We start from the raw sequence: 15526 nt of genomic DNA, 5'->3' as shown, positions 1-15526 counted from the left end.
CTGCAGATCATGTTTTAGACGTAGTAATTTATGCTTTTTGTAAATTATCATACACGTTATAATTATTATTTCTTTCAAAGTCTAAGCAACACAAAATATACGGAGTTTTATGGAAATGAAATCGACTGGAAATCCTTTCTGCCCCTCTCGAAATCAATGAAAGTTCAAACTGCTCTCAATTTGTTTTTACTGATTACTTTAAACTGAAACATGCGAATCGTTCGACGCGATTTAATCTGTAGAACTTTTTTATTTTGTTAAAAAAAATAACACGCTAAAGCTGGCACCTCAATATGTGTTTCATTTGCAAAAATTTACAATATAAATTATCTTAAAAATAAAGTGCATAGTATTTATAATCTTGTACAGTATGTACATATGTCTTCGGACATCAAATTTACATGTTAAAATTATCTACATCACACAAAACAATTTGAAGAAACTACAATCTCTACTACATTATTTGTTTCTTGGATGAAATTTAAAATTTTCATGCAAGTCACTGATGCTTTGCAGTTGCTCTTCCACTGTTCTGTGTTTAGCTAGTTCTTTGATTCTTTCGTATTCTGCTTCGTACCTTAAGCTTCTCTCTAACGACAATTGTCTACTGACGTCTAGAGATCTTTGAATAAACATGAATTGAACAAATGCTCCGATTAACATCAGAACTATACAACCCAGCAGTGCTTGTCTCGCTTGTTTTCGATCATATTCTTTGTATTGGCTAGGATCTACGAATCCCCAGTCTGCATATGTTTTGTATGGACTGCAAATGAATATTTTATCTTATTAAAAATTTCTACAATGACAAATATTGAAAAAGACATATTGCATGTGTTTATACCCTTTGTAATTTCCACTACGAGCTGCAGAGGGACTTCCTGTATAGGTATAATTATATTTTAAACTCATATCATAATCTCTTTTCGTGGTCCGTTTGCTCAAAACTGAATAAGCTTCGTTAATCTTCACAAATTCTGAGTGACTTCCTTCGCTGCCGCAATCAGGATGCATCTAATAATTTTGAAATTTGTTATGCGTCGTAAATAACAACGACACTTGCGCAATTACGAAAATACCAACGTACTTTCTTCGACAATTTTATGAACGCATCTTTGATTTCCTTTTGCGTTGCGTCAGTAGAAATGTGCAATGTGTCGTAATAGTTGCCTTTGGATCTTTAAAAAACAAAATTCCTTCTAATAATAATGATTTGTACGGTAGAATACGCATATAAATATATACATTTCGTGATTCTAACCTCTGCTGATGATTGTAATTTCCATAATGTCGAATTATTATAGGTACCTCGAATTTATACATACGAAATATTTGTGCCATTCCTTAAAAATTTATCCTGTACTTAACAATTGCAATGCACTTGTCGAATTTGTAATTAAGCTGCAATTGAGTACCGCAACGTGAATGTCTGATCAAGTCATTTTGCACGACTGGTATATAATTGGGGACACGATTCGGACCATAAATTTAAGTCGCACTAAACTAATACAAAAATTACTACACTAAATTTGTCTGATATTTTAAAACCATCTGCGCACTTTGAAAATGCACATGATTATGTACATGTAATAAATGTCAATTCATATTCGGCTCAGTTCAAGACGCGACTTTTAACTATTCGACGTTGACTTCATTGTGTTGATTTGATTTGAAAAAACAAGTACTGTAAACAAACGATAAACAAACAAATACAAAAGCACACGCTTACATAATTCGATATACTGGCTCTGTTCTACATTGTACTACACATTTCACTTCTATTTTTGTAAGGACTAACTACACTTTCTAATGATTAAGATCGAAAGGAGGTATAAACTTGATGAATTAAATATTTATTAAAAACCAAAATCAGATTTCGTAATATAGTAACAATTCTCATTTGCGTTTGGTGTATAGTATAAAATATATTACAATATGTATACAGGAAACATTCTTAAATCTATAAGATAGGCCTCAAGCCCAGCTCGATGTCTATGCATTTTATGCTTGTTATACGTAATTTATGCATTATTTGTTATGCGTATTGTATAAGCTCTAATGTCATCAAAAAACTGTCATTTACATACATCATTTTTCATATTGTGTATCTTATGTACCAATTGTACGTTGTGACAATGAATCGGTAATGCAAGCCTTTTTTTATCAAGAGATGTGAGATTTACTAATGACATTGAGTTACTAATTACAACATATAAAAATTGACTTCGTTATGTATTTTCTAGTTAATGCAAACATTGGCTCGCCATCGTGTGTAATTCTTACAGAATGAAATATATTGGCACAAACAGCTTTCCGTGTATATTGCATGTTTTACGAAGTTTTGTATATGCTCTCTGTCTTTAGTTCAATTTCTAAGAAGATCGTAAATTTACACGGAATTCCCTATAATTTTATTTTGCACAATATCGTTCTACGATCTTCTTAAAATTCAACGAATAGATTCATATAAAACATAACTTATACGTCCTCGTCTCACAACTCGCGATAGTTTCACTTTATAGAAATTAAAAACTGTCACTCGCTAGTAATAAAATATATACGTATTCATAATTTTTTTTTATACTGCTTTCAACAATCTGAATACAAAGGCAAGTTATGTATATCATTTCGCAAGCAATCTGAACATCTTCAAGATCACTACTGATTCAAAATGAGTCTACTCATTTTTATTCTCGTGTAACGGGACGTTCGGATATTTCGGAAAGTCCACAGCATCCACAGGATTCTTTACTTTGAAACTAGGAAATAAACCAGTCATGCTAGTTCTGGTGTTGTATCCCTTCGAATAACCGTCCCAATGATTCCCAAACACCTCGATCAAATCACCTTCCTTCAATTCGATTTCCCCGCTTTTCTTCGGTTTGTGATCTAAAATAGCTCGATTCGGGTGCGCATTTTGACCGCCGTAATAGTAAATATCATCAAGCGAAGTAAACCGATTGTAGGCATCTGGATAATACGTTTGCATCAACTCGTACGCCACGCGGCACACTTGCGAGCTGAATGTGCATACCAAATAGTCGGATTCCGATAAAAGGTGTATGTCTATAATTATTCCTTGCAAAGAAGAGTCCGAGTATCGTCTTGCAACCGACGCTGTTTCGGCAATCTTCTGATCCCCAACTATTTCATAGTTCGGATAACGAGTTCTTGCTGTCGCGATTACTTTCGGATCGTCGCTGGCCAGAAAGACCCTCTTCACATCCGGTTTCGTCTCGAGTTGATTGTAATATTGCTCAACTTTGACCATGTATTCGTCTATGTCGTGATAAGCTGCTTCGGTTCCAACCTTATCCGTTCTTCTCACGTGAACCCCGACGATAGGCTTCTCGAAACCGAGTCTCTCCTTCGCGAACTCCAACGTCTTTTGCACATGTTCTTGAGGTCGCATTAAATACTTTAAAACTTGACCAACCCACCATACTAACGGGTGTCCGTGAAGTTTCTCCAGTCTCGGAGCTAAGTCCGCAGGTACGCTCGGTGGTTGGAACTTTGGCTTTGGATAAACATTATCTACGATCGGCAATGAGATCACTTGCTTGGAAGAGTCACCGGGCCAATTAGCATGGGACGCTCCATTCGTAGAGATGCAAGTATCACTGAGAGGCTTGAAAACAGATTCCCAGCCATCCTTATGATACCGCCAACCTTTGGATTTGATTATCAACGTCCGTTCTGTACCATAAGCTACCAAGAAACAATACGTAATGTGATGGATCTGAAATTAAGAAAAATTTCAGTCACGGCTCTTCGAACACATTATTATTTCTTTGTCGACGTATGTTTCTACCTGACATCCAAATCCACAGCCTTTGTTCAAACTGCACACCAATTTTCTTGCTTTGCTACAATCACTAGGATTTTGTAAAGCTTTGAACCTTCTTTGTACAAGATCGGACAGATCTTTCGCCTCTTTCTTTCGCCATTCGTTGTAGCCGTCTGCTCTCGTTAATCTATCAATGTCCATTATTAGAGATTTTTTATGATCCCAAACATTATCTATTACATCCTGTAGTTTTTTCTCCTTCTGTTCATAATTCTGTTTGTCAATTGATTTCCTAAGCTTATTTAATTCCGCGCTTACATAATACCTATCTCAAAAATGAAGATATTATATATAATATTCTTAATACTTAGAATATACATACAAGCTGTGTTTTTTATGTTATATTTACCATGTTTCTTGTACATTGTTTCTTATCCTTCTTCGTAGTTCCTCATACTCCAGCGAAGGAATACCGTGTTTAGAATTATCTTGATCATTTATTAAGTCTTCGTAAGCGGAGACTTTGTCTAGATTCTCGTGTATCGAGCCTAGATGGTCTCCTTGAATGGATTTTGACTTTTCTCTGAAAATAACGATACCCTGTACAACGAAAAGATCGCCAGTCTCTTTGCTTCCAGCTCCGAATGAACATACATTTCTTGGTAACTCCTTTTTCATACTTACCCTAAAACTATGTTCTTCAATGCTTCATTTTGCCTCTTGAGAATTTCAAAGTCATTCATCATTTGAGCTAAACGTTGAGCATTCTCCTTGTTCGTAGGACTCTCATTGTTTGCCGATAAATTGTTGGTCTTAAAGATATGCGATACCGATACGATTAGTACCAAAAGCCATGTAGCTAATAACGCTATTCCTACTTTCCCCAACCAGCCAGGTCGTCCCGACCAAAATGGTGCCATTTGATATTGTGGTAGCAGGAGTATAGGATTCACTATGTACATTACGCTATCCCTGATCATAAAATAGAGATATGTTAGAATGATTCGTTGCTGTTCCTTGACAACATAATTCGAGTAATTTGCAATACAATTAAAATACAACAATGAAATGTACCATGTTCTATTGCTTCACAATAACGGTAGGAATTGTGCTTAATGAAGCCACTTTATCAATGAGAACTCGACAGACAAAACCATGTGTAGCAATTACCTCGGAGCGAGTGATAACATATTTTAAAAGATATCATTGATAAAATACGCTGAAACAACGTTTTGAAATAAAGATGTGTAATGGAAAAAATTCTGCTTGTTTACTACTATAACAGATAAGAAAACAGCGAAATGAAATGTACGTTGTTCGTGAGTAATGTTACATATGCAAAGTTTCAATGTGTAGAACAGAAAAACATCGTAAGATCGTCGAGTTTATAACATAATCGAAGAACTCGCACCAAAACAAATCACTCTTAATGAAATAAAACTGAATAACGAAGGAATTTCTGTTGGTTCAAGATCGTTCGACTACTTTAGACGAGTGAGTTACGGCTGTTCCGTCAAGTACCATGACAAATCAAGCAAACATCAAAGCGAAACATAAAATATCGATGTATGCGAACAATGTTTAGTTGACATATGCAAAGCTTCGATGTGTGGGAGAGGAAAACATCGTGAAATCACTGGGTGGTACGAAACACGGTCTTACCATGAACTTGAGCACCTATGCACGGGTCACTTAAACGTGCGATAAAAACGTATACATGATCGTCTAACGTGGTCATAGGAACAAGGCAGCCTGCGTTCAATTGACAGGTTGATCCGTTTCATGTGTAGCTTCTACAGTCATTAACCAGAGTTTCACATAGCAAGTACTGTCCAGCATGAATTACAATCCTCGCGAACATATGTATTACGAACAGTTTACACGGAGGCGAAGTATCCTAATTCGCGGATACGCTCGTCTCATAGCGCTGGGAAGCCGCTATTATAAATAAAGCTGTCCTCACAACGTGCGAAAACCATCGGAAACGAACCGTACACTTACTCCAACATAATTTAGATTTCGACGTAATCGCACGCGTGTAAGTACTACGAAATTTGATTAGCATTCGCAAACTGAATGAACACCGATACTCTATGAAAATTGCGGACAACTAATTTTAGAACGCGACCGCTGTATTAGATGGCGGTAAAAATGGTACGGTTGATTCTAGCATGGAACACCGCTATCTAGCCACTCCATGCATGATTCTGTTGTATAACCTAGAATCTTGACACTTCGAGAGCACTGCGTCGTGCGAATTGTGAACGGACGATTAACGCCGGACGAACCATACGAACATTTCTCGAGTCGACGTTACAGTGTAGTCGACGGATAATCTGTGCTGGTGAAAGTAATACAGTTCGAACCCGAGAGACTGCGGATAGGAAAGAGCATGAGATTGACAGAAATAACGTATCAGCTCTGCATCGTGTCGCGGTATTTCTAAACGCGGGTTGGTTATTTCTTTACGCTCCTCCCTCCCCGCCAGTCCCTGGACCCCATCCAAAAATCGCACAGCATCCTTGCGCGCGAAACACGCGTGTACGCCGGTGGACGCACATTGCGAGCCTGTACTTCGTTGTACATATCTGTGAATAGTGTATTTTAAGCGTTAGTTTTACGGGGAATTAGTGTGTGAAAAAAAAACGCGTCGCTCCACAATAAACCGTGACCGGGTTTGAATAACATCAGAATCCGACCTCGACCGAGCACACGGTCGCCTCGAGAGAGGGAGAGAGATAGCTCCGTGGAAAAAGAAAATACCACCATTTAATTCGATCGAATTTGCGAAAAGAAAAAAAAAGAAGCAACCAAGGCAACGCGACACGAATTTCACCGATTTCTCCGGTCATCATCCCCGCGCCCCGGGGTTTTCCCACCCTTTAATTCCGAGCGATCGGCCCGTTGATGAACAAGCAATTGTCGTTTTTCGTATGTTTCAATTATTTTTTCCATTTCTACATCCCCTCAGTTTGATCGGGCGGTCGGTCGTTACGGCCGTGTCGTTCGGTAAAACCCGAAAGACCGAGTAGACTAGAGAGCGAGTTGCGTCCGTTCGACGGTTCCCTTTGTGTTTCTCGTTTCGTTTTTCGTATCGTCCGGCAGTGTTGTCAAAAATCCGGCAGCACCGCTCGCGGCCAGCTGCCATTGCTGTGTGCTTCTCCTGTGTGTCTGGCGTTCGTCGATCCGCGCGGCATCGTATCCGTAACAAATAAGATTTTCTCTTTCACGGTTGTTCGTTGTTCGCCCGTTGCCGTTTTGTTCGTTGTCGGCATCGGCATCGGCATCGTCGTCGTCGTCGCCCTCGTCGCCGTCGTCGTCGTCGTCGTGGAAACAGCGGAGATGCGACAGTGTTGAAGGGTCGCGCGCCGTTGGAACATGCTCGCGGAACAGACGTAGCGGGCGATCCACTACCTTTGGCTCCGGACGCCGGTTTTGACCGAGCTAACCTTCACGGCGAAGGTTCCTCTTATCCGTCGAGCCGTCGTTGATCGTGCCCGTGGCAGCGGTACAGATTGACAGAACGATGAAGTGGCTCAATGCGAGTAGCGCTGGTGCTGCGGGCGAACCGGCACCTTCCGTGCAATTACACCATCCTTCCGCCAACGGACATATACCCACGGTATGCAACTATTTCTCATATTTTTCCGTTTCGATTTTCCGACGATCGGCCCGTGTACGCGCGGATATTCCGAGCTTGACAGCAGCGTTTTTACGGCCGATGGGGGATATCATAACCTATCTCACGTGTCGCGGAGACGGAATTACCCGTTCGCGGAACGTCAATTCGAACGTTTACGCGACTGTATTGTTTCGTGTCGTGCGTATTTTCGGTTGATATGTCGGGAATCAAGATAGTGGAGCTCTGTTCGGTTATCTGGAACATCCGAATAGGGTCCCTCCATTGTGCATATGCATGGATATTGCATATGCTTGTGCTTTGTTTGATCCATCATGGCAGAATATATTCTATAGAAATGAAGATGTTTGGGTCGCGTTTATTAAATTGAGCCCGACAATCAAATTGAAATAACGCTGTCTCTTTTCTCTCCATTTCTTTGTAGCGGTTCGAAGGTGTAGATTGCTTATCGAATCTCTGTGTCGTGAAGAATTTGTTTTGTGAAAACCTTATTTATTTATGTTATTTATGTTATTTATTTATGAGATAAGGATAAATATTTGTGTACTATGTATTAATCATAACTAATGCCGACTATAATCACTTTATATCTTGTATTGATTATTGGTCGATATAAATATTGTCTCTTGAACGCAATGCGTCTTTCAGTAGGATTATTTGTGTAAAGTACACTTTGACAATATTTGTTGTCTCTGTTCTCGATAGGATGCAGAGCAATGCGGACAAGTAATGGCCGGCGGCGATAGTATGCGTATTCAACCTGGTCAGACACATCAGATGGGAGTAAGCAGAACACAGGACGATGCCATGGTTGGTTATGTGTTCCAACGGCCCACTGAACCAGAATTTAATGCCCAGTCTTCGACTTTTCAAACAAAACAGGCACCAAGAGCCTGGGCCCTCGCCGACGATGCTATCATTGATAATGTGGGTATATCAAATTGCAATGACCTCTATATTTTGTGACAAAACCCTGTATAACATGATAAAGAATTGCTTAAAAAGACAATACACATTCCTACAGTGTTTCATAGGACTAGAGAGTTTGTAAGCAAGTTTTGTTATCATTAGACAGTGGACCTTTATACAAAGTAGAAACTTTCTCCCAAATTGCAATAAACCGGAGTGAAATAGAAATTTATTTTCTCTCTTAATATGTTTAACAGGTTGAAAATAATATAACAGTGTTAAATTAAATTCTTCTGTTTTTACTGTTTTAAATTACACCTACTAATTTTGATGTTAAATGCATAAAGTCCACTGTATAGTTATCATGTTATACTGTATTTATTGAAAGAGTATTCTCTCTAGAAATATTGCAAAGTATAATTTATTAAAGACATTCCGTTATGTGTACGCGTTTGTTCTTTTATTTAATTGTGATTTTGATTGGCTTACAGAATCCAGAAAAGTGGAAATATCCCATTACCAAACTGAGCGTACCACAACAAAATCAACCACAACAACTAGGACTACAAACTATGAACAATGTTCATCTACCTTACGAAATACATCCCATGCAACTGAAAGTGAGTAGTACGCTGTAAATGTGTATAGTAAAATTCGCGCAATAACGTATTATTAATCGTGTTATTTCAAGTCCTATTGTATTTTCCTATACCAGCATTAACAAACCAAATTTTTCTCTATTTTATAGAGTGGAGCACCTGGAACAGAACACTTGGTCTATCTCAATAACCAAATAACAGCCCAGCAACAAGTTGCCCTTTTTCATCACCAACAGCAACAGCAGCAGCAGCAGCAACAACAGCAGCAACAGCAGCAACAACAACAATTCAGGAATGGACAGGTAAGCATAAGTACCATCGGTTCTTTTAATAGTACGTAGTAAAGTTGTAGGATTCATCTTTGTGAAAGTAGCACAATGTACGCGATGTGCAACATTCTTGGTTTTTGTTATATGCAAAATCAAGTCTCGGCAATAGGAAGAAGATTATTTTCTTGAAATATGTTACCATATAATGGCAACAGGTGGGAGAAAATATAAGGGGTGATTATGTAAAAGACGACATTGAAGAATTAATCAATTGCGACTTCAGTTTCGTTTGTTATTCACAAAGACACAGAGCTGGCTCACGCGAGACGAATTGTCTTCTTCAATTGTTAATAACTTAAAAGCTAAGCAGAAATTGCATTTTGTTTACTTTTGATTTCCGCCTTGCTTCGCATTATAGAGAATCACCTCCTACTATCGTTATCCATAAAATCCGTAAATGGAGTAGTATTTTCATAAATTTGAACAATAGACAAATTTTAGGTCTAATTCATAGTTCAACTTGAAATCAGTCGAAAATTTTCTTTCCTAAATACCATCTGTATCTCATTTAATTTCGGAATATCACGGCCGCTGATAGTAACAGCGAGCAATCTGCTAGATAGAAAGTCTACTCGGCGCGTAACAGTCTCGCGTGAATCGTGTCAGGGTCAGAATTTGGTCGTCTAACAAATTCCGTATTCCCGTGACGCTTTTCGCGACGAGGATGTCCGCCGTCGCTTAGAACTGAACTTTGAGAAGTGTTGGGTAACATGATTCCCCGGTGTAACAATGCCAATTTTCTTTCATAACGTTCGATTGTTTCGATCGAATTCGAGAGTTACCCTTCGTGGTGCTGGGCAATTATTCGTTCGGGATCAAGTGCAATGAAATGATAGAGCTAGTCGACGAGAGATCAACGTGTACGAAACAACGTTCTTTCTCGAGCCAGGTCTGTCGGGTCAGGTACATTCGTTAAGCGCGATCAAATTTTCATCCGGTCGCCGTGAGAGGTCGTCGAAACGTGGACAGACGGTGGGTAGGCGAGCGAGGCGATCGCTGATTGGTCGGCGGTGTTCGCGAAACGGAGCACGATTGGCAGGGGTTTCGGCAGAGGGCGCTCGTCTCGAGCGTCGTTCTTTGTTTCGGTTAGGAGGGCAGTCTCTGTCGAAGGAGAGAGGCCGGTTAACGAAAATTCGAGAGGAGAGAGAGACGCGCGGCGGTGGCGGCGGCGGCTAAAGTTAAAAAAGTCAACGCAAAAGGCACACCGTGCTCGTACGACGACGCCTCCGCGTTCTTTCAAACGGCCGAGATACAAACAACCACGCGTCGTCTACTGTGATTATGCCAGGACGGACGTGAACTTCGAGTCATAGAACGGCGGTAATCGACTCGCTCCCTCCTGTAAATAAACGCGTATTCGCGTAGTGAGTGTGCAAAGTGCGCGAGAGGAGAAAGGAGGTGGCGGCGGCGGTGGCGGTGGAGGAGGCGGAGGAGGAGGAAGAAGAAGAGGAGGAGGAGGACGAGGAAGAAGAAGAAGAGAGGAGCATAGGTAGCAGTGGCAGCATCGAGGCACCCGGGAGGTGTCGAACTGTTTGACAGGCGGCCGAACGCTTTTCTTTCTTTCTCTCTCTTTCTCCCTCTCTCTCTTTCTCCCTCTCGCGTACTGTCGTCTTCGTGGTGTGCCGTGTTTCGTATTGTTCAACGGGGCGGTGTGCTGTGCTCTGTTCCGCGAGAGGTGGTAGTGGTGGTGGTGGTGGCGGTGGTCCGTCTCTGTCTGTCGGTCCGTCCGTCCGTCCGTCTGTACCCCGTGTGTTTCGGAGAGGAAAAACGAACGTGAAAACAAACCGGGAGTGGTGTGTATTATATTCAGTGCCGGCTGAATCGGCGTACGCGCCCCGCCGCGACGACCCGACGACGTTCTACGTTCACGTTCACGTTCACGTTCACGCACACGACTGTGTACCAGCCGTGATCCGGCCCCTGTCTCCGGCCTCCTTGTTTCTTCTTCTTCTTCTTCTTCTTTGGCGAGAGGCGTCCTCCGTGACGTTGTTCCGAGGGTTTTCGTCGCCTTTGCCTTCACCTTCGCTTCTCTTCTGTTCGCCTCGAAGATAGCCTCGTCCGCCGGGGATAGCCGGGGATATAGCAGCAGCGGGTAGCAGGAGCAGCAGTGCGTGCGAAACAGTGTGTGTCGAATTTTTCCGTCGCGTTGTCGGTGTACCACGGGGTTAACGGTGAATCTCTCGGAGGTGACGCGCCGTGCCGAGGGTACCTTGGAGACGGTGGAGAGTTTCGGTGTAGGGTACGGCCAGGGAGCGGGCACGAGCACAGGCGACTGGATGAAACCACCGGGGGATCTTTTTCTTTACTGCGACATGAAGGATTTGGGGGCCGACATGGTATACCTCTTCTCTACTTCCCTATTCTACCGACCCGTTCTTTAAATTCGCACCGGGTTACGCATATATTTACATTCTTTCCATTTCCGTTTCAACACTAGGTTCACGGAGCGCTAAATGCGACCATTTTACATTACTTTATAAAAATCACGAGAGCCTATCCAAACTTTTAGCCATTTTCTTTTTTTTTTTAATAATATGTACCCAAAGGAATGCATTTCTTAAATAATTCGATAATCGTAAATCAAAAGTACTCGAACGCGTCCCGTGAACCTAGTGTTCGAATAAATGGATAAAACGTGACAAATGGTTTAATTTCTCTCAAGATACGTTGTGGTAGATGCTGCAAGACATATTAATTGGTGAGAAAGTAACAGTAATTGTTTTAACATAACCTAGCTTCAAGCGTAACAAATTCGCCCGGCAGCTTCGTCAAAAATGTTCCGGTGCGTGTGCGTTCACGACAACAGTCGCGGCGGCCGCGGCTCTCGAATAACGCGGGTCCGTACGACTCATACTATTTTATAGGTTATGTTTCGGAAATTTTTACTTTCCCACCGGAAACCTCCATGTTTATCTGCCAGCCTCGCATAAGACTCGGTTTCGTTGCGACCGTTGACGTTCGTACTGCGACACGAACCGAATCGTTGTTTCTCCATTATTTTTTTTTCGGATTTACTCCTTTTTACTGGAAAACCAACGTTCCGCGAACCCGTCGAACATTCTGCGCTATATATCTGTGTTTCGCGTTGGCGATACACCTACGAACTCGACACGCTGTACACGCCTGTCGTCCGAGTATATTTTCGTACCGTGTATCTCCTCGCGTTTTGTTTTCCGCGCTTTTCGCGAGGACGGTGTTTCAAGGGAAACTCTTCTTCTTTTTCTCGGCGCGTCGGAGGCCGAAGAAATCCCGACGAACACGCCGGGAATACTCGTGGCCCGGCGTGATCTGTCAAAACGCCTTGTCCTGTTGTCGTTTCGCATACTTTGAATATTTTACTCTTCGTGTGTATATGTGTACACCGAAAGCCGTGTGTTTACACTTCGCGATACGATTTTCGGCGAGTCATTCGGCCGCGAAAAGAGGACTGCTTTTTGAATTAACAATTATAGAATTTTCTAAAATTTCGAATCAAGGTAACCGAGGTTTTTTCTTTTTTCCCCGATATCACATTGATTTTGTTCGGGCTCTCGTTTATTTGCGTAGGAAAGGTTCTGTCACAGGAGACGGTAAATTCCAGCGTTAAATGTTTATTCAGTTTTTCGCGTAGCCGGTATACCGCAAAGATGGACGCGACGCGTTCCGGTTTGTTTACGTCTCCGTGGATCGAAGTTAATCTCGTGCCGCATAGCTTGCTCCATCGATGATCGATAAAAGGAGTGTTTCCATTTCTTCGGTGAATAATCCCCTTTCGTAAACTCTCGTCTGGTTTAATTCCATTCTGAAAACCGAAAACGAGTGGCTCCTAATGCTTTGTATACCCAACACACTCTTGTTTACACGATGCTTGACGAACTTCCAAGCATTCGTATTACTAAAAATCAATACTTTCCATTTACTTGTGCTACAATGAATTTAACCGGCGACAGAAATTGTCCTTTGGAATTTTCTGGAAACGGAACTAAGGAAAGTGCTGCTAGTGATCAGAGTAAACAAAGAGTCAGCTTTCCGAGTGACCAAAATTGTTTACCAAGTAAAATTAGAGGGTACCGTCGGTGAAACCTAAATAGTATCGTGCGTGTCCCGAACGCGGTTTGACGTGGAACCGAGGGAAGAGCAGCCGCCGATCGCGATCGTGAGTAGAATTATTTGTGCGAGCATGGTCGCACGGAGGTGTCTACTTATTCAGCCAATCAGGTCTCCGAACTCGTTTAACCTTGTAATGTAACAACGAATCCATTAGCGTTGCCTTGTACCTTAACCACGAAAGCTGTTAGATTTCCCTGTCGAAAGCCTGGTTTCTCTCTCCAGGGAGAGAGAGAGATTAAACGATCGGATATCGTCTCATTACAAAATGCCCCGATTAAGTAATTCCGAATGAAATATCATGTCCGTTGGTAGAGTAATCGTGGAGGGGGTAAAGGGGGAAGAGCAGACAGCTCGGAGCTACGGTTCAATTTGGGGTCCTTGGAGCGCTGCTGCGTCCGGCCATAGAAAAAATATGTATCTAGACGAGCAAGCTGAATCCTTGCACTGTGCTCCGCTTCCCCGTTCTTTTCTCCATTGTTTACGTCCTCGAACTCTATCCAGTGAAACGCCCCGAGTTTTGTCCTTTCCCTATCCCTCCCTCTCTTTTTCTCTCATTCTCTCTTTCTCTCTCTCTCTCTGTCTCTTTCTCTTTCGCACGTGAGCGAGCAACGCGCCGAGGTATCAGAGAGAACGTCGGCGTTGTTTAGGTGAACACGTTGGCGTCCGTGCGACGCACACACATCCGTGTGTATACAGCATAACGCCTTAACCCTTTTATGGCCCCTATTATATCAATCTCATTTTTCCTGCCGACTTTGGCCTCGCTGCTAACCGGAAAGATTTCGGTAACGCCGTTCTTTTCCTCGAGTGAAATTGTTGTAGCATAAATCATTGGTTGTTCACTCTAATTGCGGCGTAAAATTTGCCTTGAGCCGCACCTTCGCAGTTACCACTGCGCGATTGATAAATCAGCTGGCGGCTAACGTAAATAAATTGTTTGTGCCCCTATAAGGCGATTTTAGATTCTAGATTTTCGAAAAGATCAACTCTTCCACAAAAAATCGAAGGACATGTTTAACAGTAGATTGTTCGCAACTTTCGAGTGCTCTCTTGCAAAGTGGATCGATCTGAAACAGTATGCTTCTCTAGTGTGCTGAAGATTCTTCGAACAATGCGATCTAGCTGATTTTTTCCAGTAGTCCACCGGGCTAGTTGTCGCGGCAGATGATCGATCAACGACGCCCATCGTCCCCGGCGATACTTTTTGTAATTTCGTGTCCCGCGACTATGCGCGCTCCGTTCCCTCGACGAAAAGGGCGGCGGTGGTTCGTTTGGACCAGAGCCATTTAAATTTATACGGCTTTGTGTTTTGCATAGGATCCCCCTCTCGTCGGCGGCTCTCCCTTCAGGCGCGCGCTAATCGATTGAAACACTGTCAGGGTCCTTCTATGGCATGGGCAACCGTGAACCGTGTGACACACGGCGTGAACGTCGTGTGCAAGCCCGAAAACCTCGATGGCCGCTTTTCAACGGCCACGAATCGCTGGCTCTGTCCTCTCGCGCCTTTTTTTTTATTCCCATTTCATGTCTCGTTTCGGTCTACGTACAGCGATACAGACGCGCGTTGCTTTGAAGCTCCGCCCGAGCAAAAATACAAAAACATTGTACTCGCGAACGCGTTAATTCTCCGTCAAATAGTTTCTGAATTCTTATTAGACCGTGGATCTTCGTGCAAACTCTTAAATTCTTTTAGTCACTCTACTGTTTCCAATCACAGCTACTCATTTTTGTCACAAATGCACGAAATCCGCGGTATATCGATAAATGTAGGTATTGTGCTGTAATATTTAGTTTGTACAAGTACATTACGAATGGAGAATTATAAAAGATATGCCAAAAGAGAAGAATTTGGCCACTGTCATGGATGAAAACAATGAAAAAACGTTGAGCAAATATGTCTGCTTCTTTGTATCCAATTGTTCCGGCTTGCTCACACATAAAAATAAGCTGGGAGGTAACTATAAATGGATGGATATAGAAATATTAGGTCAGTGCAAAAGTTCGTGCGCGATTTCGTATTAAAATACAACAAGGAATCGGGCACGAGCTTTCGCGCTGACCTAATAATTTCGCTCGGCTGGAATCGCAGATTGAACGGTGCGACGCGTTTTTCGGCCGGTCCGCCATTTTATTTGATCTCCGAATATTTCCGGAAAACCGAGTCCGGCGAGAA

General features: G+C 42.1%; 3 protein-coding genes across 6 annotated transcripts in view; 1 reads left to right on the top strand and 2 right to left on the bottom strand.

Moving 5' to 3' along the window:
• Positions 1-281: 281 nt before the first annotated feature.
• Positions 282-1578, bottom strand: LOC143365550 (dnaJ homolog subfamily C member 4). The gene is made up of 4 exons (XM_076805842.1): positions 1262-1578; positions 1088-1178; positions 845-1014; positions 282-766 (listed from the first exon to the last, which is right to left on the bottom strand). The coding sequence occupies exons 1-4, from the start codon at positions 1339-1341 to the stop codon at positions 460-462; spliced, it is 648 nt and encodes a 215-aa protein (XP_076661957.1). The 5' UTR covers positions 1342-1578; the 3' UTR covers positions 282-459.
• Positions 1579-1832: 254 nt separating this feature from the next.
• On the bottom strand, positions 1833-5650 carry Fuct6 (alpha-(1,6)-fucosyltransferase 8). 2 transcript variants are annotated; one of them, XM_076805821.1, is made up of 6 exons: positions 5450-5650; positions 4862-5006; positions 4472-4759; positions 4197-4370; positions 3812-4112; positions 1833-3739 (listed from the first exon to the last, which is right to left on the bottom strand). In XM_076805821.1, exons 3-6 carry the CDS (start codon positions 4747-4749, stop codon positions 2678-2680), a joined length of 1815 nt encoding a protein of 604 aa, XP_076661936.1. In that variant the 5' UTR covers positions 4750-4759; positions 4862-5006; positions 5450-5650; the 3' UTR covers positions 1833-2677. The 2 variants fall into 2 exon arrangements, with proteins under 2 accessions (XP_076661936.1, XP_076661935.1); XM_076805820.1 differs by lacking the exon at positions 4862-5006 and having other exon boundaries at positions 5450-5649.
• Positions 5651-5998: 348 nt separating this feature from the next.
• Positions 5999-15526, top strand: part of Pum (pumilio) — a 168221-nt gene continuing 158693 nt past the window's right edge. Inside the window, exons 1-5 of one of the 3 annotated variants that reach the window (XM_076805811.1) lie at positions 6000-6239; positions 7125-7409; positions 8133-8354; positions 8828-8956; positions 9085-9237. In XM_076805811.1, coding sequence (XP_076661926.1) covers positions 7314-7409; positions 8133-8354; positions 8828-8956; positions 9085-9237 — 600 coding nt within the window. In that variant the 5' untranslated portion in view covers positions 6000-6239; positions 7125-7313. Of the gene's footprint in view, positions 7410-8132; positions 8355-8827; positions 8957-9084; positions 9238-11312; positions 11601-15526 lie in introns of those variants that run through there. The other 2 variants (XM_076805812.1, XM_076805814.1) reach the window with 2 other exon arrangements.

The sequence above is a fragment of the Halictus rubicundus genome, chromosome 2 (genome assembly GCF_050948215.1).
Source record: "Halictus rubicundus isolate RS-2024b chromosome 2, iyHalRubi1_principal, whole genome shotgun sequence".
Lineage (NCBI taxonomy): Eukaryota > Metazoa > Arthropoda > Insecta > Hymenoptera > Halictidae > Halictus > Halictus rubicundus.
This window is presented reverse-complemented; position numbering and strand designations above follow the sequence as displayed.